Genomic DNA, 24,993 nt, shown 5'->3' on the forward strand with positions numbered 1-24,993 from the left:
TGGGTTTTGTTGCATAGGTTCTGATGGAGAATATAAGCTTCATGGCTGCAAATTACAGAATTACAGTAACGCTTGCTCCATAATGCATCCACACAGTCAGCAAAACATCAAGAGGAGGTCAAATCCAGTTCAATGAATCCAAGGCACTTTATTTGTGAAAAATTTAAAAGGCTTTAAAAAGTAAGTGGATTCATTGAAGACCTTTAATGCATGTTAATTATTTCAAATGGTAATTTTCACCATTCATTTTTCTATTCGGCCTCAAATTACAATCCATTATGTGTAAAAAAAAAACATCTGTTCCGTGCAGCAACTTTATGTGTTAGCATATACTGGCCAGTAGTTATAATAATCTATGAGTAATGAGCACCATCTACATTTCATAATATAATCTCCTTTCAGGGGCTTCATTAAAGAAGCATTGTGCTCAACTCCTCACAGGCATAAAGTGCTGCAAGAAAACAACAGTCAGTATAGAAAACGGCTCAGGACATGGAATTAGATTGGGGAATTTTTGACAAAGTTATGAGAATATTAATGCATGTGAAAGTTGTGCTCTCATTAATCATTCTTGCCATTGCTTAAATTACTCACATAAACCTCTGTAAACCCTCATACAAGTGTATCTACTGCAACAACTGACTAAACTGAGCTAAACTTCTTTGCTCACTTTACTTGTGCAGCTCTCCAGGTAATTCATGAGAATGTTATTAATATTATTAATTTGTGCGTACATTATACCTATTTGGTGGGAACAAATTAGTATTTCGTGAGCACGTTTTACATATTTCAAGGAAACAAATTAATATTTTGTGTGCACGTTTTACATATTTCGTGGCCACAAATTATTATTTCAAGAGTTTTTTTTCCCATGTCATGTCTGGGGCTCCATAAGTTTCTAATCATTTTCCATTTTTTTATAGAAAGAGTTTAATTTACCCTGGTATAATGTTGGTTATATATAATATTGGTTAAAACATAAACTACAGCTTCCTAATTGATTATAAATAAACCCTGTCATAGGTGGTATATGCATATATTATAAAAGGATGGATAAGATTGACATAAACTGAGTGATAAATACACTTGAGAGAAATAAACAGCTGCTGTGGAACTAAACAGAAAAAAATGGAAAAAAGTTAATAAAAGAAAAACAGAGTGGTGGCATTAGTTTGAAAGAGATACCAGGGATCTTATGATCCTCTAATAATAAAGCTAAAGATGTGTAGTCCGTGTTCAAATAATGTTAAAGGATGTGTGACTCAAAAACATTCATTCATTCATTCATCCCAACAACATTCACACACTCAAAGAAGAAAATAAATGACACAGTTAAAAGCCTGTGTTGTGGAAAACATTCAAGCCTCACATAAACCCTTAACGTAACATCAGACGTTAAAATTACACTTGAACGTTTCCCTTTGAATTTGACAGCTGCAGACGCTGCTCAAACAACATTGCATTACACAAGGACGTCTCCCTTGAATCCGACTGCTCTAGAAGCCGCTGCTGACATGGTCAAACAGACACAACAGACTGGGCAGTGATCCTCTCACCTGAAGGACTTTCCATCGGTTATTCAGGTGCTCCAGGGCGCGGGCGTTCTCCATCGACAAATGGACATCGGAGATGGCCAGCTGGTGGGCCAGATCATTGATGTGCTTCATGCCCTCCCGTACCTGGGTCAGCTCCTCCTTAAATAACTGCAGCAGCGTCAGAGAGATTGAGACACAACGCAAACACAGGAGAGTAATGGAGGGGAAACAATGAGAAAACACATTAGAAAAATATCAGGGGCAGATGAGACAAGACGTGATCCAGTCTAGTCAATGTGATTGTTATCATTATGGCAGCTTTCAGCTCTACGTAAAAGTGAAATAAATAAATAAAATCACCAGTCTGTGTTCATGCTAGATTTATAATACCATCACCCTAAATTAACATCATTGGTAATTATCAAAAATCATTTTTTATGCTTCTGTAATGGTTAATACACCAAGCTCTTTAACCGAAACTATGTTTTCATTGCTAAAAATGTAATTATTATTGTTCCCCATGAAAATCCAAATGAATTGTTTTACAAAAAAATATTTCTAATTATTTCTTGAATAAGATTAAATCAAATTATAGTTATGTTTAATTGTTTTAGTGTTTGAATGTTTAATTAATTAATTTCTGAATTCTCAGAGAAGTCACAAAAAGGTAAATTTCCATTATACTACTTATACTAGCTGGCAAGATCTATGGGATGCAACCATGTTTTTATTGAGTTAAAATGAACATGACATCTAAAGTTAACAGATGTGCATATTTGGCACGTTATTTGCATTACATTATCTAGTATTGTCTTTATTTGGTTGTACACATAATTGCGGTACACCTTTAGCTCACTCAACCCCCAAGGCAGCCTGAAGTCACATTTTTATTCATTTTTATTTGACTTTATTTTATTTCTTTTGAATGTCTCCCTTATAAAAGAAAAAATAAACTCCTGCACAAAATATGCTGCTGAAATCTAATTACAACTCTGTGGTAGCTTTTCTTTACACCGCAGGCAAAATTCACAAGATGGTGCTTCATGAAAGGGGAAATGATTTGCGGTATTTAAAAACATGTTGGAGACCCGAGTTGAAGGAAAGGCAACAGAAACATATAAAATGCTAAATTGTCATCGGAGCAGCGAGTGTGCACACGCAGTAAAGTACAGTACATGTCAGTGTGGAGCTGCACAGTCAATAGGTAACTTAGATGATTAGTCTGCTATGATTCAATTTAACATTTTTATATGCGTGATGATGGCATATAACACGCGTATGATTGTGGCCTGCTTGTGTACATTCATGTGTGTGTGTGTGTGTGTGTGTGTGTAAAAGGAGATGGGAGCTGAGCATGTGCCGTGACAGGAGTCCAAACAGTGACATGATCATTGTGCACACACAATTACAGGACGCGGTGGCACCTGGCACTCAATAACGACTTAACCAGTGACCTGTCGTTTTGTTTAACAACATCTATTCAACTGAGGATTGTTAACCCCGACCATTTCACCGTGTCAGTTTTGAAGTGTCGCGTCCTGCTCTCATCGTCTGTCACATGTCATGCGGCGCCGACAGGCGAGCGTGTGCGCAGGCAGGCGTTTTTACGGCAACACAACATGACACAGTGCTCTCATTAATTCATGAGTAACATATCCCTTCTCTGCTTTTAAAAAAACAAACGAGCTAAAAAACAAGAAAAAAAAAGCAGACGTCACTGTTTTGAAGCTTGTTCCCAATGTGGAAAAGTCTTGCAATATTATGTGCCTTCTCAGGGTAAGCCAGAGGCGATTGTTTTAAATGGGATAATTAGCTTGTAAAAGAGATCTATACCTAGAATTCTTGACAATATGGCACCTAGTTTTATTATGTCCCGACAGATCCGATTAAAAGTGGACAACTTTGAGTGAGACTGTTCACCGCTGGCCATAACATGCACCAATAGGTGCTCCCGTTTTGGCCAGAGCACTGCCAAGGTTTTGCAACCCGGAAACCAACAGATGTCACCTGCACTGTGGCCTCCTATTGGACACCAGCTGTCAATCACACAGGTATCAACTCATATGTGTCTGTTTTCCTCAAGTGAACATCCATCCATCCATCTTCTACAGCTTTATCCTCCACATGAGAGTCGCAGGGGGTGCTGGTGTCAATCCCAGCGGACACTGGGTGAAAGGTGTGGGGTACACACCCTGGACAGGTCGCCAGTCCATCACAGGGCCACATAGAAATACCTAGAGTGTCCAATTTGCCAAACCCCCAAAAAGTGCATGTTTTTGGACTGTGGGAGGAAACTGGAGAACCTGGAGAACACACGCACGCATGCACGCACGCACGCACGCACGCAAGCAGGGAGAGAACGTGCAAGCTCCATGTAGAAAGAACCTGGGTCTTCTTGCCGCAAAGCCAAGAGTGCTAAGCAGTCTGACTGTATACAGATGTGTCCACTTTCAACATCCGTGGGTGTGTCAGTCAACGTAAAACTACTTTGGGATCACTATAAAACTGCAGCAGGTCAGAAAGCAGGACAGTGGCCAAAATGTGTCCCCAACCAACCTCCTCATATGCTTCTGTGAGAGATATAATGAAAATGGCAGCGATGTGTGGATTTTCTGTTTCTTTCTACCTTGGTAGCGTCTATGTGGTCCTGCAGGGAATCAATGAAGAGATCTCCGACCGGCTCCCAGGCGTCTCTCACGCCCTCGGCCTGCTCCAGAGCCACTGCCAGCTCCTCCATCGCCGCCTGGATTTGCAGCAGACGCTCTAAGGTCCGCTCCATGTGTCTGAAATGGTGTTGAAAATGTGGCTCATTGGCTACAACATTTCAGTTTGTATGTAATGAGAGTAAAAGCATTCAGTCACATGAAGTTTTCAAACTTGATTTAAATAACCAAATGCTATTTCAATATTTAGTTGTTTTTAATTGCTTCTCTAATGGATTAGCTGGCCACATAATTATGGTGCGTGTATGTAATGTTGAATAGCTGCAAGTTTCTCGAGGTTATAGCTCCAGAGGCATGTTTCTGTTTGGATGATTTAATTTTACAACAAATATACTGCAGATGTTTTTCAACATATATATATATAAAATATACTTTATATAAAACAAAAACAATAAAAGAAAAATACCCATATTCCATATTTCATAGATCTTCACTCGTGAAATAAATAAAAAAACAAAGTTCCATCTAAGAAAACAGATTGATTTTTGCTTTTGAAATGCATTTGAAAAATAATCACCAAAGCTGGAATTCCAATGCTTCTGACGCAACAGCTGCTTATGAAACTGTCCTTGATAACAAAACTGAGTCAAAACAGAAAATTGAGTCACCATGGCTTTTAAAAACTAAATATGTCTTTTCACTCTTTTTTTTGTCAGTATTAACAGAGGGCAGAAAACCCAGTAGTGTAAAACATTCTTTATCTAAATAAAAGTGCCATAAAAACTCTTACAAGAAATCTGATCCCTCGTTTTACAGCAGCAAATGTGTGAGCTGGGTCCAAACTGACCACTGCAAATATGACTGAATGACATGTGACCCAACGCTGACCTCAGCAGATTAAAACACTATGTAGGTAACATGGATTGGTCTTTAAGTTGCATCCAACTGAAAGCAAATGTACAACAAATGTAAAGAAAGGAGTCTGACCTGTGGCGGTCTACGCAGCGCGCCGTTAGCTTTTCCCACAGGTCACTGGCCACGTTCGCCTGCTTCCATACAGAGCGACTCACATTCAAGATTCGCCGACGTGGAGACACCTCTGCGGAGAGTGGAAGAGGTTAGACGGGGGCCATGGACGGAATAAGAGCACAAAGGGTGCGAAGAAGGATGTGAGAATATGAAGCAAGGGAAGTAATGATGTGGAGGGAAAGAGCAAGGGGCGAAAAGTCAGACGGAGAGAAGGGCAGTGATTGGACGGTGCACCGACTCCAAGAGAGAAATCGGAGGAAGGAAGGAGGGCAAAACAAGTCGGGAGACCAGGGAAACACAGTGTGGATAACACCGTGAGGTAGACAGCCTTACTAATTCCCAGGTGAACATCCCAGTTACGAGAGCAAAACACTACAGTGTCCAAAGACACGCAGCTTACTGTATTATTGATCTATCGATGCTACCGTGGAGCTAGAGCTAATTGGGCTCGACCAAGAAACTTTCCCTAAACTCAGTGCGAAACCGGAGGACAAATCACTGCTCATAATTATACCAATGGTTGATTCCACCAGCAGGAGTTCAATCAAATGAACCCCGAGTCTCAGTTGATGCAGGTTGCGAGTATGGTATTTTGGCTGGTGCGAGCAGTTGGCACAGAGAGTGCGGGGAACAGACCTTTTCCATCGGTCAGGGTCTCCTCTGGCTCCTGGAAGGGATGCTGAGCCAGAAAGGCCTGGGCAGACTCCAACACCGAGTAGATGAACGGCCCACGAGACTTGACATCCTCCATGAACGCCTGCAGGGGAAAACAGAAGAGGGGAAAGTGTGAGTGTGAGCAAAAGAAAACCTGTTACCAGAGTTAAGTGCTGGTTTCTCCATAGGACGACGCTGAGGGTGATGAGTAAGGTAAACACCTGAGCCTGTGTCTGTTTCTCTGGATATTTCCTAAAATGAGACAACTTTATCGACAACATAGCAAAAGCGCTGGTGAATGTTAGTGCTCAGACAGACATTCAAACGACTGTGAGCACAAGAATTTTGATGACTTTGATTGTGGTCCAAGGTTTGCATGCACAAGCATTTGCACCGTTAAAGAAATAATTATAAGATACGATTGTTGGAATTTGAACTACAGGCCTTTTTATCAGACCAAATTTCAACAGAGCTATATGGGAAATGTGGGTTTCTTAATATTATATATGTAAATAATAAGGACAACATTACAGTAAACCATAATCTTAGTGCACGAGAACGGCTTCCCTTTACACTCAGTTGATATGATGTGTGACATTTCACTTCAGCCACGTGATGTCAATAATGATATAAGTTAACATTCCCATGTCGTATTTGCCTCTAAATTGCCCATAGGAGCGAATGTGAGTGTCAAAGGTTGCGTGTCCCTCTGTGGACAAACAGAATTGATAATAGATGGACCGGTGTATAAATGTCATGTCTCATCGTGTTAGCTCCATATGTCAAATTCATTATAGAAATACCGAGTGCGAGAGTAAAACACGACACAAATACGATTGACGGGGTGATGACGAGGTTTTGTCCTCGAAAAAAAGGTTCACCATCTCTGACCTAAGAGCCACGTTTCCATGGTAACCATCAGTGACTCTCATGACCATTGTAGCAGCACCTCTAACAGCAAACTGCGTGAAGGTTCCAGCGTGTCTTCCAACTTTTCCATTTTGTCTTTTTGTCTTTTTTTGTCTTTACTTCTTCAGTAGCGCGGTGTTGAGCTGTCACACGCGCTGACAGCCTATACGGTGTGTGTGTGTGTGTGTATACAGTAAGTGACGCCATGAGAGAACACAGTATACACCAGCACTGATCTACTCGCAGGACCACATGAGATTATATGCTTGTCTGCTTGTGCAGAGAGCCCAGGGCACAATAGGAGATCATTTCTATTGGGAGTACTGGTTTGTTGGCCTGCAAGCACAGAAGAGCCAATTAGCTGGAGAGCCCTGCTCCACTGGTCCACATTCAGCAGCGCTCCCTATTCAAATCACAGATGAGGAGCTCAGCGTGTATGAAGACACACACTTACAATGTACGCCACTGAGCAGAAACCCAGAGCCTTCCCCCGGGGCCCTTAAAGAAAGCCAGTATGTCATCCGCCTTCATTCTTCCACACTAATCTTTGTTCTTTATAAAACACTCTGCAGGTGTATGAACTAATGCCGGGGATATTCAATCTCCTCAGAGTCATTTATTTAGGTGAACCCGGTGTCCTCAATCCTTTTACAGTATGAAGAGATTAGAATTTCAGAGGCATGCGGCCCTGATAATAAGTCAAGTCAAACAGAGAGCAAAACATAACACAAAACTGTGCAATTGTGGAGCGCTGCGGCATGAGGTAATATCACCCATTCTCCTTTACCTCCTTCCCCTCACATCCTCACTCCTTCACTCTTCTTTCCTTTCCCCTTTCTCTGCCCACTCTCCATCCTCCTCAGCTCTCCTTTCTCCTTTTCTCTCCATCCCCCAGTTTAGGAGCTTTGCCGCCCCAAAGAGGAGCTCAGCCGTGGATTCCCTGAGCCAGCTGTCATGTTAAAACTTTAATTCCAGCTAAATATCACACTCAGAGGCTTCATCCTTGGTTGAAGGAACATTCAGAACGAAGTCTTCAGATCAGATGAAGTTACATTATGCATGGAGCAGAGAAAGCAAGGGAGGAAATGACTTCATTCACTTCATCTAAACATGTCGGCGTTCCATTTACTGCTTTTCTTTTGACAGGGAAGACACATCTTCGTTTTAATTTCCTCTTTTGCGAGCGGCAGAGAAGATTCTCAAAATTCCTCCCATTGCTAAAATGCTCGCACGCAAACACACATCAGCTCAGATTATAAAGGCATGCTGCCATAAAAAATGGGAAATCTGCGGAGGGGGAGAGGAGAGGATAAAATAGGAGAGGAAACTCTGTGATGTGCAGCAGGGACTCGTACTGAATGCGATGTGTTCAAATTGTGCGAGGTGAAGAGTACAGATGCGGGCTGTGTCTGGTAGCTGTGGTTCAGTGGGTAGAGTGGGTCATTTTCAAGGCATAGAAGAGGTTTGATATCCAGTTCCTCTTCTTTCTTTCTTTTTTTTTACATGCTAATGTTTCTATGAGCAAGACACATTGTACTGAAAATTGCTCCTGTGAGTGTGATGGAAAAAGAGCGACACACACATACAATGTGTATGTGTGTGTGAGTAGAACACTTTGAGCAGTCTGACCATTTACCATGCAAGAGTTCAACAAACAGGTAATTAGTTATTGTGTACGGAGCCCCAGACATGACATGAAAAATGTCTGGGGTATTTCATGCGCACAAAATACTAATTTGTTCCCACAAAATACTAATTTGTTCCCATGAAATAGGTATAATGTCCATCCATCCATCTTCTACCACTTTATACTCCACATGAGGGCAATCTGAGCTGACATGGGGCAAAAGGCGGGGTACACTAGAGCTGAAGATCTTTGTTTCTATCTTTTTACACGGGCTCGTCAGGTGATGCGTTTCAATTAGCGCGAGAAAGATGCGAAAGTGGATTATAGACCTTCTGAAGCCGTTCTACAAAGCACAGCGGGGATACTTGATCGAAACGTAATCGTTTGTGTCTCTGGTGTGAGAAACTGCCGTACGGGCCGAACCCACTCCTCCTCCTCGGCCTATTTAGAGTGCTGAGCTGTTAACGGAGGACTTGTTTTATTTCTTTGTTCTAAGTGGCCTATGTAAATATATAAATGACTCATTCTTGACAAAAGGCAAAAGAGCTGTGTGCGTGCGCACATTTGAATAATGTGGGGCTGTAAACGGGTTTGGGCTTTTAAAAAGCTGTCAATCAAAATGTACTTGTCGGGCCGAATTCTGTCATGCTCTAGCCTTGTCGGGCCTAACTTTTAAGGCCTGATTACAGGATACACTCTGGACAGATTGTCAGTCCATTCGGGCGCACATTTGACCTATTTTGTGGCCACAATTTTTGTGTTGCTCTGTAATTCTGTGTGGCAAACTAATTTGGCTCTGCTAAGGTTCAATTATCTACAATCTAATGTATCTTCTGTATCAAAGTTGTTTTTTTAGTATGAATACAACTGTTAAGAACTAATTTGGCCCATTTGCACAGGTGCAAATTAACAAATTTGTGGGTCTATGCATCACAGAGTTACACCGTCAACACTGCAGGGATGATGAAGAGAGCTCAGGAAGAGAGAAGCCACTGCGGGACGGTATGACATGGGAGTGAGTTCTGTGTTTCATTGTCCAGTTAATAGGGAGGCCGATCTAACAATGCACCAGCTGAAGTGGGACTCAGAGTGAGGTGGTGTGGCAGGAGCCACAAACCTCTCAGTGTTGGTACAAGATGCGGCACAAACGGACAAGGAAAAGCGTGGGAAGAAGAAATTGCTGCTGCAGTTATAGAAGCAATTATGTTGACATCAGTCCCACTGCGCGAAACGCATCATCCACGACGGAGTCGATTTGGTGGAAAATATCGGAGCATCCTGAATATCCCAGAACATGCTCCTCCATAACACAAGAATCCAAAGAGCAGAGATTTTATCAGTTCTAATCTTCACACACACACACACACACACACACAGACCATTGCACACCTTTTACCGTGTCATTGAAACCTTGACTTATTTCTCCACTTACAAACTTTTGAAGCTCTAAACTATTTTTTTTTATATATAAAAAAATAATAATAATAATATTTGAATCCACAAAGATTTCGCAACTGCATCAGATTCTGAACAGAACGCACGCATGCTTATGTGCCTGCTGGGAAATTCCTGTCTGAACCAAATTTAGAGACACACGCAGGGCCATATAGCATGTCAATTAAAAAGCTGGGAGACTTTCTAAGGAGATCGTGGGGGTTTTAGTTATAGTCCCACCAGTGGGTATTTTTAACACACAGGAGAGCCGTCCATTTGATTTCCATTCCTATAAAACGACTGCCGCTGATGTGATATTCAGACGTATTATGTCAGCATGCTAAATTAAGGGAATATTATATCAAAGTCTTTCCAAATATCATGTTAATGTTATAAAAGACCAGAGGCTCAGTTTGACAGGCACACAGTGAGGTATGATCCATCCACAGGAAGAGGTGTTTACGCTTATTTTCAGTACCTACAGGCGCAGCTCCTCCAAAACTCATTTAATTTTATCTTTCAGAAATGACTGTATGTGGCTCCAGGAGCCTGTAGTAAATACCTGTAATGCCGGCTGATGAAATACTGTAGCTGGTGAGTGTTAAACTGAATGAAATGGACAGTCACTGAATCCACATCAATGACACAGTGTTTCTCAAATGTTCCCCCTTTTTTTTTAAAGTTGCCATTGGGATAATATAAGTTTTTTTTCATCTTCTTCTTTCATGTGTTGTTGAGTCGAAGTTATGATACATTATATATCGCATTTTTGTGATATATACTAATTAGTGATATTAAGTCGCAATAACTGTGCAGAAGTCACAAGAATAGACCTTTTATTTCACAGTTCAAGTGAACTTTGAATGTATTTCCAAACTTCACAAATTCCACCAGATTTTAAACGTTTTGAGTACTTTTTGCTCAGGTGTGTCCATATAGTTGTGCTGAAAAAAGAATATAAGACACTCTTATCGCCTCTGTACATACTGTACGTTTACACATAGTAATGGAAAAAAGCAGCTGAAATGCTCTGCGTTCGAAGGGTTAAATAAATAAATCAGCCAATGCCAAGATATTATGATCGATAAATGAATCAAAACTCAATTTTAAGTGTGCGTCAATTCCTTTTTGTCGTGTAAGAGGCTGGAAAGATTGTGGTCATTTAAATGTCCGTGAAAGACAGCAATAAAGTGTTAATTTAAGTGGAGGAAAATACTCTCTCTACACCTGTTCATTGACACGCTCATTAGCTTTATCATTAAGATGTCACTCACTTCATTTAGTGTATTCAAAAGGCAACGGCTTTTTTGAAGTGAGTGATAAAGACAAAATAAACACTTAAGAGCCAAGTGTAGATGTTCAAAGTCCTGCAAACATCCTGCGTTATCCTGAACACATGTGTGAAGTGATTTATTTTAAAATCACGTTTGTGATATCTGACTAACTTTTGCTTTTATTTGGATGACCTCCAGGTGCAGCATTCTTAGCTTCAGCTGGGAATTAATGGAGTTTAATTTAAATGTATTAGATTCCGAGTGCCACAGGGTGAAAAAGTAGACTGTAGAGTTATTTACTTATTTATTTTGTTCACAGCTCGCCTCTCCTGCTGCTCTTGGTGACGTGAAATGTGTTCTTTCAACAAGCCGTTAAAGGTTGTCTTGCCGTATAATAGGTGCTCCCAAAATAAAATCAATCAAGCGCGGCCACGCCAACACAGACCCGGGGAGACGTGAAGACAAATGAAATGAGATGTGTGAGTGATAACATGTATTGAATCTGTTCTCTAGGTTATTCTGATTTTAGAGAAAATGAACGCCTGAATGCAGAATCAGCTAAAACCCACTGATTTTACTTCAATTATAATTCAAGGTTTTAAAGGCAGACATGTTTTACTGCTTCTAATGGGAAGATTATTATATATTTACTAGAGAGAAGTGCAGTGTTTTTTTCTGCCACGATCAGGGGAGTCAGAGCCTCTTATCCACTACAAGTCCTTGAAAGGATTTAAAGGGCAGTTCCAATCACTGAACCATGAAGGAATTATCTGAAGAGTGAAAGAGGCGGCTCACTAGTCTGTCAGCAACTCTAACTGACCTAAGTGTTCTCAAAGGTATTCAACTTTAAGGAGCACAAAAATAGTGAGAATAATCATTTTTATGGCACATTTCCAAACAGAGTGCTTTGAAGGAGGAAGCGGATGGAAATGTCAAGCGATCGATTAAAAGAAGCCAAACATCAGTAACAGGGAAAACATAGAACAATATAAAACATGACAATATACAAAAATTAAAAACAACAAACAGACTTCGACCATACTCAGTATTCAGCCTATTCAACCATGTGTTGGAACAGCTTGAGAGTCCAGAGCTGTCTTTAAATATTATGAATAAAATCTTTTGAATATTACCAAGAGTCAGTGACATAATGACAAAATATCCCTTTTTTGCTGTAGTTTATGCACTTTCATTTTCAAAATGACTCCTGGACAAAACTGAGTTCATCTTGAGGAGTTACCTGGCAACCAGTGCCATCAGTTCACCATTCGCTAATGAGAACATCACAATTTGTATTGTATTAAATAGTTGGGGTGGAATGAGTGTTAAATGGGGATTAACAAAAAGGGGGTTTATTTGCAGCCTGTATTCAGCACTCGCACATTACTATTATACTATATTATTAATCAAAGTGTAGACTCCGTGCACAGCCCTTCGTGCCACTAGCTAATCTCCCAGGCCTCGAATGAGAACAAGTTGTCGTAAATATGTCTGATTAAATAACAATAAAATAAATCACAGCACGGCTAAAGGAAGAAATCAAAAAAAACAAACATCTTTGACTAAAGTTGATCATCAAACTAAACTGAATTGTTGCTGTTTACTTAAATCGTTCTCGGTTCTATGTTCCCAGTTGTGAGACTAGCAATTAAATATTAAATATCAAATGAAATATCTTTCCAGAAAAAAGAGGCATCTGGTGACATCACCTTGGCCTTTTGGAAATGATTATTGACCCAATTTCTCTGAAGTTTTAAAGAGCCCAGGTTCAGTCAATACTCTAATCAAATCTCCATGGTAAACACATTTCTTATTTCCTTAAGGCAGCTATGATAAATAGTGATATATTCACAACATATATCATATCAAATAACTGTGTATAATATAAAAGGCATCACTCTTGGTGATGGACAAACAGCCAACAATCACCTGGATTGGTCCTGCTCTAACATCCCAGTCCGAGTCCAGTCCTTGACTTAACACCTCATTGTTTCTCTGCCCAGACCAAAGCTTCAGTGTTGGTGTCATATGAAGCAAGCTGCTGTTTCCAGGGACACATCTGGAAAAACCACGGTAAGGTGCGCAACATTAAATGGCAGACAGCTACATTTAGAAACTATAGCTAATGAACCTAATGTCCTCCCCCCCCAGGAGAAGGTTGAGACAATTTAGAGTGTCCAGATCATACAAACTCCACACAGACACCAGAATCAAACCAGTGACCCTCTTACTGCGAGACGAAAGTGACAAAAACATAGTAAATGAAGCAACAGCACATGAGCAGCTCTTGTGTTCCTGTGGTTTTTCAGCAGTTTAGCAGCTGGTCACTGAGATAAAGTGGGTAAAATATGCTAAAGAGAACTAGAGATAGCCCTTTAAGTGAAGCATTATCGTCCCTCTGTCCAACGTTGTCCAGTCCCGCGATGATGTACAGAGACATTCATCTGTGTTTTTCCTATGACTTTGCTCAGTTGCAGCCACAGATTCCTCCACCGCCGTGGAGCTAACAAGGATTCACACCGACGTATGAGTGATTAGCTGTGTCAGAAGAACCACGGCTCCGATCCCCCTTAAATATCACAACCTTTACTGTATCATCTAACCGTGTCAGCTCGCTATAAAGAGGCAATCACAGTGTCTCTGACTGATCTACTGCAAGTGCAAATCAGGAGAAGTTCTCCAACAAGTTTGAGACACTTTAATATTTTATTTGGAAGGAAGAAAACATTATTTTTTTCACACAAATCTTTTTCCTTTCATATCTCACTCGCTCACTCATCTACCACTTTATCCTCCACATGAGGACAAAGCGGTCATAGAGCAAAAGGCAGGGTTCACTCTGGACAGGTCGCCAGTCATCACAGGGCCACATCGAGGCATAGAGAATTTTTGCTCTTATGTTGCTCATAAGATGTTTTGAAATAAGATGCTTCATTAAATGTAACACAAAGAGGAAAGCTCTTGTTTGTAGGTTATTATAATGCAGTTATGTTACTGGGCCGGCCCACATAATATCAAATTGTGGCCCCTGAACTAAAATTAGTTTGTCACCCCTGATTTAGTCACCAAGTGTTTGGACTGTGGAAGGAAATCCCACGCACACATCTATATCTATATTTACCACATAAACTAACAAGACAAAATATAACTGAGCAACAAAAAACAAAACAAAATATTCAAACTTTCCTTAATCTATCTGAAGTCAGGTTTATTAAAGCACTCCGTGAACAAAAAGAGCTGTTTGCACTGCACATGGTATGTAATCGACAGCGCTCCCAAGACACACACAGTGCACAAAGTCTCACCTTCAACAGTGGCATCAATGGTGGCTGAACTTCAGGAAAGTTCCATCTATCCAGTATTGACTAGATGAGACAATAAACTCTGCCTTGATCAACATCCCCTGATGTCTACAAAGGCTGCCAGCGAAGACGCCGTTATCTGCAAACTCCCAGAGGTCTGTTTTGTTCCCCAGCTTTTGTTGACGCGATGCAAACGACACCTATACAACAACAACAACAACAACACCGGTCCGCGTGTTTCTCCACTGAGTTGACTGTGACCAACCGCGACACAACAGCATAGATCACAGCACAACAACGCTCACACTGCTCCCGCATGGATGTAGACATCAGAATAGAGAGCTGACAGAAGCAACTTCTTGTCTTAAAATTCATCATTATGATGTTAAATCTTATTGCACTGTGTCGTGGTTATGGAAAAATGGCACTAATCGCGTTTTTATTGATCCCCTTTGTGCCTTTGCTTTCACTGTTATTCTCTTGGCAAAGATCTGTGAATGAATGGAAGATTTTTATTTTATTATCTGAGGAAATTCAATGAAATCATATATATTAAGGCAAAAATACTCAATCACATGAGTGTAATCAAAGAAAAGAGATCCTACTGAGCCCAGCTGGCCCATCTTTACATCACATCTATAAACTTAAATGTTAGACATGAAGCTTCCTACGTCTCTTCAATTATTCATATAAACTACTCAAATAAGTCAGGGGAAAAAATGCAAGAAAAGATTCAGAGTGGGGATGATTTACACATCCTGTTCCACCATATAAGAGACTAGTCGGGCTGGGATGACATGCTTTTGTCACGTTTCAGTTGAATCATGATATTTGGCCGGCGGTTTGGTTTGTAATCCAGATTTATTGCGATTCTTACTACTTTACGTGTGTGAGAGACAGAGAGTCGAGTGAGTAAACATCCTGTGGAAATGAACGACCACTCAAGCAGCAAAAAAACAAAAAGATCTCCCTCATCAACACTTGCGCTGCATGTGTAACACTCGTAGCTCTCATCATCCACTTTACCTGGTGGAACTCCCGCTGGTGCTGGACGGCGCCCACGTCGCCCCCTATGGGCAGCTGCTCTGACAGCTCCTCATCCTTGGCTGTCAGCCATTCTATGATCTCCTGTAGAGAGAGCTGCAGCTTCCCACTGTTGTCAGAGAACGCCTCTAGACGCGCCCTGCCAACACACACACACACACACAGATAGGGAGAGAGTTAGTAGAGTAAACACCAACAATACCGCAGGTGACATCTCATACTGTCCACACAACATGAGCTCTCTTTGCATCCAAAACTTAAAGGTGCTATATGTAACCCTTTTTTAAGTCTCGCCAAGAGTGGACAACGGCTGATAATCACCTGCCAAGAGATTCAGCCACTGTTACGTTTACAGGACGAGAGGTTTTAATATCGGCTGAGCAGTCAGTCCTGTGTCTTCAGGGGAGACGGTGACTGACTATGAGAAAATGGCAAGGTGAGCCAGGACAGGAAAAAATAAATCAAATCGCCAATGTGCTCAAGACAAACTGTCGGGGGAAACACATCTGCAGGGATTTTGTGGACTGGGGTTTAGTGTTCCTGAGGACCATTAACTGCACCTCAGATGAGTCATATCAAATTTGATAATGTCCCTCTGGACACAACGGCACCCGAGTGCTGCATTTTAGCAACACTCTCAGTGACCTTTCATAATTATGGTCAGTGATAATTAATTAACCATTAAATTGGTTAATGGCAACGGCAATTTACAAGTAGCACTGCACAGGCACTGTGTGGGAGGCACACAGCATCCACACCTGCATTAAAAAGCTCCCAGAAACTGTTTTTCAACCTCACAATATTCTCCACGAAATTGCAAATCAATATAAAAACACTTCCATTATCTCGTTAATTTGGAGGTGCACGCCCTGCACCCTGGTGTTAACACTTCAACAATTCTCCACAAAAGTATTGAATATAAATGAGCCAACAAATACCCCATAGAAATGCTAGGATGCTGTTTGTCGACGGGTCCCTGTGCTGCTTTTTTTTTTTTCTTTTTTTTCTTGTAAGTTTTTTATTTATTTTTGTGAAAGTGTGTGTTCCGACAAATGGTTTGTTACTACTTCACTGAACAACAGGTGGCATTTACAACATTCCGAGATATGCGGGTTTTGCACCGTTGAAGATAGAGGGGAAGAAGAAGACTGCAGCAAACAAATGTGTAAGTAAATAAACAGTCCTGGATTTAAAGTGCTTAAAAAAAAATCAGCCTTGCAAATGATTTATGCGGAAAGGAAATGCAGTCAAGGATACACAGAGCATTTTTAGTTAGGAACAGAAACAGAACATTTGTTTAGGAGAACCGTAAGTTGGCCAAACACATCCTGAAAGGCTTTTCCTCATTAAGAAACAAGCAGTTGGAGAATATGAATAATACAGCTGTGTGTATGTGGTTTTTCAAGTAATTAAACTTTGTGTGAAATAGAAAGGGAAATAAATCCGATCTGTACTTGAGTAATACTCCCGACACTACCCTGCTTCATAAATCACCAGTCATCAACATGTCTGTGAAGGCAGTCAGTCGTCCAGGTCTTCAGTAGACTCAAGCAAGTCCAGCTGCCTACAGCAAGCGTCTGAAGATGAATCATCAAACCCCTTTTTGTCTTCTCGGGTTCTTATTTTAAAAAAAATGAGTCGGCCGATGGCAGCATTTTCAAAAGTCATGTAGCTCATGTTATAAATTACGGCTACCTGGCCGAAGCTGATAAATATTATCAGAGACGGACTGTGCCAGACTACAAATGTGAGGCTGCGTTTGTCTACCACTGTCTGAAGTACCAGGACACATTGTTTTTGAAAAATGACTAAGCGCCGTGACGGTAAATCTGCCACTATTATCACTATACTCTGCACATCAGCTGAGCAGGAGTTGAAAAGCTTGACAGTATCTGAGGGGAGTGGGCCGTACACTGTCATCTGTGTTGGGTGTTTGTTATGTGTAAGTATATGAATGCGAAATCAGGTGACATCCAAGCTGAGTCATGCTCCACGATGCAAAAAAACCCAGTTCACAGCATCTATCTACCTGCAGCAGCCTGTAATTTATCTGCTTGCCACCTGCCAGCATCATGAGCAATGTTTGAGGGAAACACTGCTCTTATGCCAGCGTCACAGCTGGTATAGACAGGTAGGTGTGTGTGTGTGTGTGTGCGTGTGTGTGTGTGTGTGTAAGAGTCGTTCCAATTACACACCAGAGGCCAGCACACAAATATGATTATTCCTGCACATCACCATTTGCCAGTGCTGTCACATTAGAGATGCTAACAGGGAGCATGAGCATAAATGGTCAGTGCATTTACATGAAGTTACAAATGAAGTCATTATTATGTTAGACCGACTTAAACTGGACGTTAAAAAATAATGTAAACCTGTGAGTCTGACTGAAATTGTACAAAATCGAATTGCTGAAGGTCCGACTAATTCAATTGGGAGTCCAATTACTACCGCATGTATACATTCCAGTTGGCCTGGGGGTCCCGTTCACTGCCAAGCTTCAGTTGCATTAATGCTTCTCTCGTGAATAATGGAGAAAAACAGGTTGCTCGACGTCCCACAACCAAAACGACAGTGTTCACCTCTATAGACGTATAGGCAAATACATAAATCATGAAAACACTCAGAGAACGGGAGAGCATTTTACCAGATCCCCACACATCCAGCGAGAGGAACCCACAAGCAACACACTCATATAAAGCTTAAGTATTAAGGGGAGTAAGTATTATAAGGATCAGATATTTGCAGTCTGACAAGTTTTGTCCTGAGTGATCAAATCGCAAGTGGACAGCTCTAAGTTCAGGTATGGTTTGGCGACGTACAGTACTGTGTGTAGCCAATGCTAGCCATCCCCAGGACACGTTACAGACCTCCACCTCAGCTGACCTCTGACCCCCTGCAGTCTCATGATGGACTATAAGTATTTTCATACTGCTCAGGGACCAAACGTGATTTATTTGAAGCCACCGAAGCAGAGTTTAAACTGATCGACACGTGACTTCTTTTGTTTTCTCTAATGGTTCAAATTTCATTTCATGTTACAGCAGCGTGAGCAGAAGTTTGATTGAGTCGCTGGTACAGACACACATTGACATGGGACTCACCTCTGTAGTCAAATATAATTTTGTTCTCACAAACAAACAAGCCACTGCATATCACCATACAGCACAGGAGGGAAGTGAGTCATAAGAGACAAAGCCAGCTGAGAATACAAAATCTCAGCACTGTCCAGTTGTGATTATATTTCTCAGGACATAATAAGCCAGGTGTGAGCGAGGTCTAGGAGATGTGATGTTTTATCCCTACAAGTGCTGTTTGGTATCATATCTTTGACATCAGGGCATGTGCTGGCACATTATTACTTATCGGCAACAACAATATTGTGTTTGTGCTATGTGTGTGAGATGCATTGTGCAATGCTTGTGTCCCAGACCTGCTCAATAGCATGCTATACTGTGGACTTCCAGTGACGATTAATGGGTGTGAATGGGTGACTGGGATCCAGTCGACTCAAACATGCAGCTTCAGGACTGAACGACAACACATTTCACACAAAGAGTCTAAACTTGGTGTCAATAACATAACAGAACATTTTTCATTTCACAAATCAGCTTCCTGAGAATTATTCTGGAGAGATAAAATATGCGGGCCAACCTTTGCGAGCGCGACCTTTGTTATGAATATGAATACACACACACACACACATTCATGCTGCAAGAGCTGCGGTAACCGACCGACGTCCGTGTGTCCTTGAGAAAGACACTGAGCATCCATCAGCTCATCACTGTTGGTTGCTGTGGATAAGAATCCTAATCACAATGACTTTGGTGTAAATACAACGTTGTGTAGCTGTCGAACAAACCATGGGTTTTGTGTTCAGCATAACTCAACAAAAAAAACAACAACAACTCTGTTGCATACTAATTACTCTTGTATCTGCTACATTTCTTGATGGTTAGCATGCAAAATAAATAACACTGTCAAATAGAATTCTACTCCCCAATCAGTCAGAGAGATTAGAGGGAAGCTTACTGCTTGGTTTGATGATTAATTAATGCATAGGAGATAACAGTGGTTCTGCTGTTTTAGGGGAGAGGAGTTAGCTGGTGAGTTGCCTTAGGGCCGAGGGAAGTTTTTGAGCTTGGCCCTTTTCCTATCTCCCAGCTCAGCCTTGCTTGTCTTTTTTTTCTCGCAATTGCAGAGATGTTGCAAGAACTGGAAAAAGAATGAGGGGGTGTGTGACAGTGGTCCACCGTCACACAACACTGCTGCATTTGGTTTATTGGTTGCAATTTGACACCTTGACTATGTCACATAGTTACTCTTAGCCTGTTGGTGAATATTAAGTCAAACCATGTAGATAAAACAAAAAAAATGAAGATTTTTTTTTGGCAATAGACTAAAAAAAAAGAATAAAATATCAGCCTTGTCTGTGTTGATTTGCATTACCCTGTTGTGTTGTTGTCCTGTCTTGTGTTGTGTTGCATAATGGTTGCACTGTATTGCGACGTGTCACCACAGCAAGGAGGCGCACCAAATCTCTGAAACACCGCTTTTCTGAACAAAAAAAATGTATATAATAAGTTTGTCTGCTGTGAAGCAAATCTACTATTAATGTTTAAAAAAATGATTGTATTCATATCATATGAATATATTATGTATGTATCATTCATATATCTATAAGCTTCGTTGCCAATACAATTCAGGAGGGGTTAATGAAACAAACATCAATCTTATTCCAGTTAATGTTGGTTTAAAAAAGTTCTAATTTTGAGGTAAAAACATTCAAAGCAAATACTGTATATGTGTTATATGTATATACGTGTGTATATATATTATAACACATATTTGTATATTTGTACAGAGATTAACAGATAAGCAATATAATGATGTTGAGCCTTTGTTATGTCGCTAATAAAAACTGTTTTTGTTATAATAACATTCAGTGATTAACCTGATTTAACCACATAATTCCATGTTAATTAGAGAGTCTTTTTTCCTTGCAATCTGTCTGTGTAACTGTTCAATCAAGGAAGTGCTTTGACACTGTAAACAATAGGAAACTACAGTTTGCCAGGTTTGGTAGTGTTGCATTTTTTTTTATTTCTTTTTGTCTTATATATCCACTTTGTGATATACTGTATGATAATCATGTGAAGCCCGAGATAATCATTTATCACTACTCTTCATAAAGTGAAGCACTTCATACAAACAAACATTTCCAATCATAAAAGACCGAAAGAGCACTGACATAAAGATGCCACAAACGTGTGTTTCTCCAAAGCAATTAAAACGTGATATCACATCAACACAGTAGTAGTAGCCAAGACGTTTGTATGTCACATTTTGGCTGAGTTATAACTGAGTTATCTCCTTCAGTTGACTTGAGGGAAGAAAAAATATTAAACTTGAGGCAAAGTGAAGCTTCGCCCCAGGATGAGAGATAGTCTACAATTCAGCTGAGTCAGCCGTGGAGGACAATTATTGGAGAGAAGAGCCTGTTGAGTTGAGCTTTTTCACTCTCTGACACGCTCTGGAATGTGTAACCATGTACTTCAACAGAAAGGAAGGGAGCTTCAATCACGTTGCTTAGAAATGTTAGCGCAGACCCTGGCTGGATTCTCAAAAAACAGGATCGTGACCGTGGTACAAACAACCGACAAGGTTTCTGAGTGCACGGTGAAGCATAAAGGGACGACCTACCAAGGACTCGTCACCATGATAATAAAAAACCAAAAAAACAATGAGCTTCGCTTCACTTTTGTTTCCTGTCAGACTGGGACATAAAAATGAGCGAACCGGTTTCCACAGCTATGGTTTCCTTAGAGCCAGCTCTTAAAGAGAGACACATGTCATCACAGGAAATGGAGATTGAATAACAGATGACATGAAGAGATGTAAGCGAGTGACTAATGAACTGTCAACAAACCCTAATATATGGGTTTACTGTTTGAAAGATGGCAAAAAATGTATATACAAGACATTATAAGGACCTAAAATGGATACTGATTATTGTGTTATTGTGTGCATGTACTGTATGTCTGATTGAAATATGTGATTTAAAGGAAAACAGGGAAATTGAGGGTAAACGAAAGACCAATCTACCCCCAAATTCCATGTCATAGGACTAAATGGTAAAAGAAAACCTGAATCCAGTCTGCAACACTGCTTAACTTACAGATGATGAAGTCTATGTTTCATTTAGATTTGAATGACTCAAACCTGAATTGAACAGACAATTTGCTTCAAGGTCGAGCATGTAAGAATTAGAGACATCTAATGGTGAGATAGACTATGACAAACCAAGGACTCGGGACTCGGGTGGCTCCTCAGGGAACCACGGTGGCCTTTGCATACCAGAAGACATTGTTCTGTATTTCTGAAGAAAGCTTTCATTTGGCAGCACACGTTGACGGGCTCCACAAAGCATGGTTCTCGCTTAAGTACATTAACAAAAAAAAAAAAGACTTCAAAGCTAATGAAAACCAAACAATTGAATTTATGCAACATAAACAAATATAACAAACCACACAGTCTCAGTTCATTCCCACACTTCACGAGTCTGAAGCAGAGTGTCCACCCACGTCCAAGCCCACGGTGCAATGTGTGTGTTTACCACCATGATTAAGAAGAGTGATCGTAGCCCCTTTTTGACATGTGCATTAAACAGGAGAACAATGTTCAGGCAGGTGAAGTGTGGCCAAAAACCACAAGAGCAAAAAAAAAGTGTAACACTGTGTGGAAAAAATGTGATAAAAGTGGAGTGAATATTATTCTTTCATCAAAAACTTACAATTAATAATAGGGCTATAGTTTTTGTTTACATATTCAGCGTAACATTGAATTTCACTTAATCTAACATAGATATATCGGATTCTGGGTTCATGACCCGGTCCGAACCAGGGCCTTTCTGCACTGACTTTGCAAGTTCTCCTCGGTTCTCCCACAGTCCAAAAACATGCAGATTTGGGGATTAGGCAAATTGGACACTCTACATTGACCATGAGCATGAGTGATGGTCCTGTGATGGACTGGCGACCGGTCCAGGATTGCACCCCGCCTTTACCCTATGTCAGCTGGGATTTGCACCAGCGTCCTCTTCGACCCTCATATGGAGGAAAACGTGATAGAAGATGAATGAACGAATGAATGAATGAATGATATATCAGAAAAGGAAAAGATCTCCTGTATACTTTGTATCCTTTTCTGATTTCCTTGTCTTTGGTCAGTTTTAAATACAGTTTTTAATGAACAATAACAGAATATGTAGCTTAAAGGCAAATACCTGATGAGTTCAACTATTTCTCAGTAATCAAATCCAAAATTTCCCAATTCAATACACACATGCTCACCTCAGTTGCTAGAAAGTGCCCAGATATCGGCTCAGTGTCACTGTCCCTGAGCATGCTGCATGCACAAAATTGATGCAGCCCACATGCAAATGGTCCCAAATGACAGCCGTAAAATGTCAACTCCAACATCAATAAACCACACAGTGTAATGGCTGTGAAATGCAAACACTTAGGCTTTCCTGAGTTTCTGTCTCCTCTAACGTTCCCCTAAGGTTTTCTGCCTTGTATGTGATGCTTTCAGAGATTTCTCCAGCGGTGGCAGAGTTTTATTGATGCCCTGCCTTCAGCGTCTCTTCCGTCTCTTCCATTTAACTGCGATTTGAGGGAAACATATGTAATGAGTGACAAGAGTAGACCAACCACTGGGGCTGTTTGCCACAGTGTTTATACGCTTACAACAGCTTATGCCCACCAGGAAATCACTCTAGTTACAATCTTTTTTTTGCAGCCTAAGGAGGCAGGTTTGCTTGCTTTGAGGTTGAAAGTTGTTGTTTTTTTTTATCAAAATACAGAAAAATACAGAAAAAACATCTGTAAATTGTGAAATTGAAACTGGGGTGCTTGTTATTACCATTGAAAATGTCTCTATCCTAAACTTCACACTGTAGGGCTTCAGGCTAATTGCCTTGCACTGATTAATCCAGCTTCATTTATATTGTATTGAGTTTATGCAGCTCTATTTAAAATTCACTTTTAACTTTGAAGCTTTAAATCCCCCACAAAAAGCTAATTTGCCCGCTCTTAGGTTAGAACGCGCCATATTCTCCCCATGTGCACTCTGATTATGATGCCGTTGTTTTAAAAAGAAAACTCCTGACTTGTGTAGAAAATAACGGCTTCGGAATACGATAGATGGCGCGGGAATGTTTAATTAGTAGAACGTCGCCTCAAAGTGCCATGAACTTTACACATATAGCACCTAAAATAGCAGACATGCGTTAATGACTTCATTTGGTTTTAGTGCTTCGTGTATAACAGAGAACACTTGTTTACCGAGAGCCTGAACAAGATACCACGGCGAGGGGGCAAGCGATTGTTGACGATGACATTATTGCGACAAAACGCAGAGGCGTTTTTTTTCCATAATTTAACACAAACACACTGACAGGAGTGAGCGCACAACCAAAGTGAAGGTATGGAAATAAGAGGCACTTGAAATTAGACAGATGAGAGACAGTTGAGTGTGAGTGTGAGTGTGTGTGCTTGTATTTGTAATTGCTACCTCTTTTAGGGGCATAAACACTGACCTTGTCAGGTCCCCATGGAGACCAAAACATGCACGAACATGTGTTTGTGTGGTGAGAGTAGATTCCGATTTGAACCATCAGATTTATTGTACCTTTTACTCCATGCCAGGACAAAGAAAATGTGTCCATTCATTCATTCATTAATGAAAACTGCTCTATAGAGTGACATATCCTTCTATAGCGGCCATATTTTGGCCACATTTAGACTTGATTTAGATTTTCTTTTTCTGCGATTAAAAGCAAACCTTTTAGTATTTATTGCACTTATTTTGACAACACAGTCATGAGCTCTGCGTAACACAGGGACGTTGTAGATTGATGCTGCGTGCTGATGATGGGAATGTTGTTGGAGTCTGATGATTTAGTCTACACTTTTTTAGGATAAAGATAGAATAAGAAAAATACAAACACTGTAATATGATGAGAGGTTTAGGTGTCTTGTGTGTTTTCCCTGCTTTTACTGTCACACCAAATAAGAGTTTACACACTGTAAGGATTCTCCTTTGAAGTTGCTATTGCCACCTTCTCAAACAAATGTGTTTTAATGTTGTATTATGTTTTTTTCTTTTGCATGCGATGATGTTAAAAACATGATGTGAATATGTATTGCTGGTGTTTTTGTTTGGCTGTGGCAGAGATGTTGTTTTCCCTCTTCCTGCCCAAAGGAGAACAGATGAAATTAGCTTACTGCAAACTCTAGTGCAGCCACTGTCAACGGAACTAATAAATAATTTGTATGAACAAGCGCACAATGAAATTGCGAAGCATTTTAATTAAGTTATTTTTTATGCTGCGCCTGCCGCAGCTGTTTGTTTGCATTAGTAATTTGCAATCACAGCAGTAAAAGACGTCAATTATAATCAGGTGACAAACATTAAAAGTATGATTTTTTCCATTTGTTACTAAGGTAACTCGAGTGAAAAGCA

The 24,993-nt window shown here is 40.5% G+C and overlaps 1 protein-coding gene across 1 annotated transcript in view; it reads right to left on the minus strand.

Moving 5' to 3' along the window:
* The window catches only part of drp2 (dystrophin related protein 2), a 52,558-nt gene that overhangs the window by 20,492 nt on the left and 7,073 nt on the right, over positions 1-24,993 (minus strand). The window contains exons 2-6 of the mRNA XM_044041077.1: positions 15,454-15,610; positions 5,864-5,984; positions 5,186-5,297; positions 4,162-4,318; positions 1,557-1,703 (exon numbers count right to left, since the gene is read on the minus strand). Coding sequence (XP_043897012.1) covers positions 1,557-1,703; positions 4,162-4,318; positions 5,186-5,297; positions 5,864-5,984; positions 15,454-15,610 — 694 coding nt within the window. The remainder of the gene's footprint in view (positions 1-1,556; positions 1,704-4,161; positions 4,319-5,185; positions 5,298-5,863; positions 5,985-15,453; positions 15,611-24,993) is intronic.

The sequence above is a fragment of the Solea senegalensis genome, linkage group LG12 (assembly GCF_019176455.1).
Source record: "Solea senegalensis isolate Sse05_10M linkage group LG12, IFAPA_SoseM_1, whole genome shotgun sequence".
In the NCBI taxonomy this organism is placed as follows: domain Eukaryota; kingdom Metazoa; phylum Chordata; class Actinopteri; order Pleuronectiformes; family Soleidae; genus Solea; species Solea senegalensis.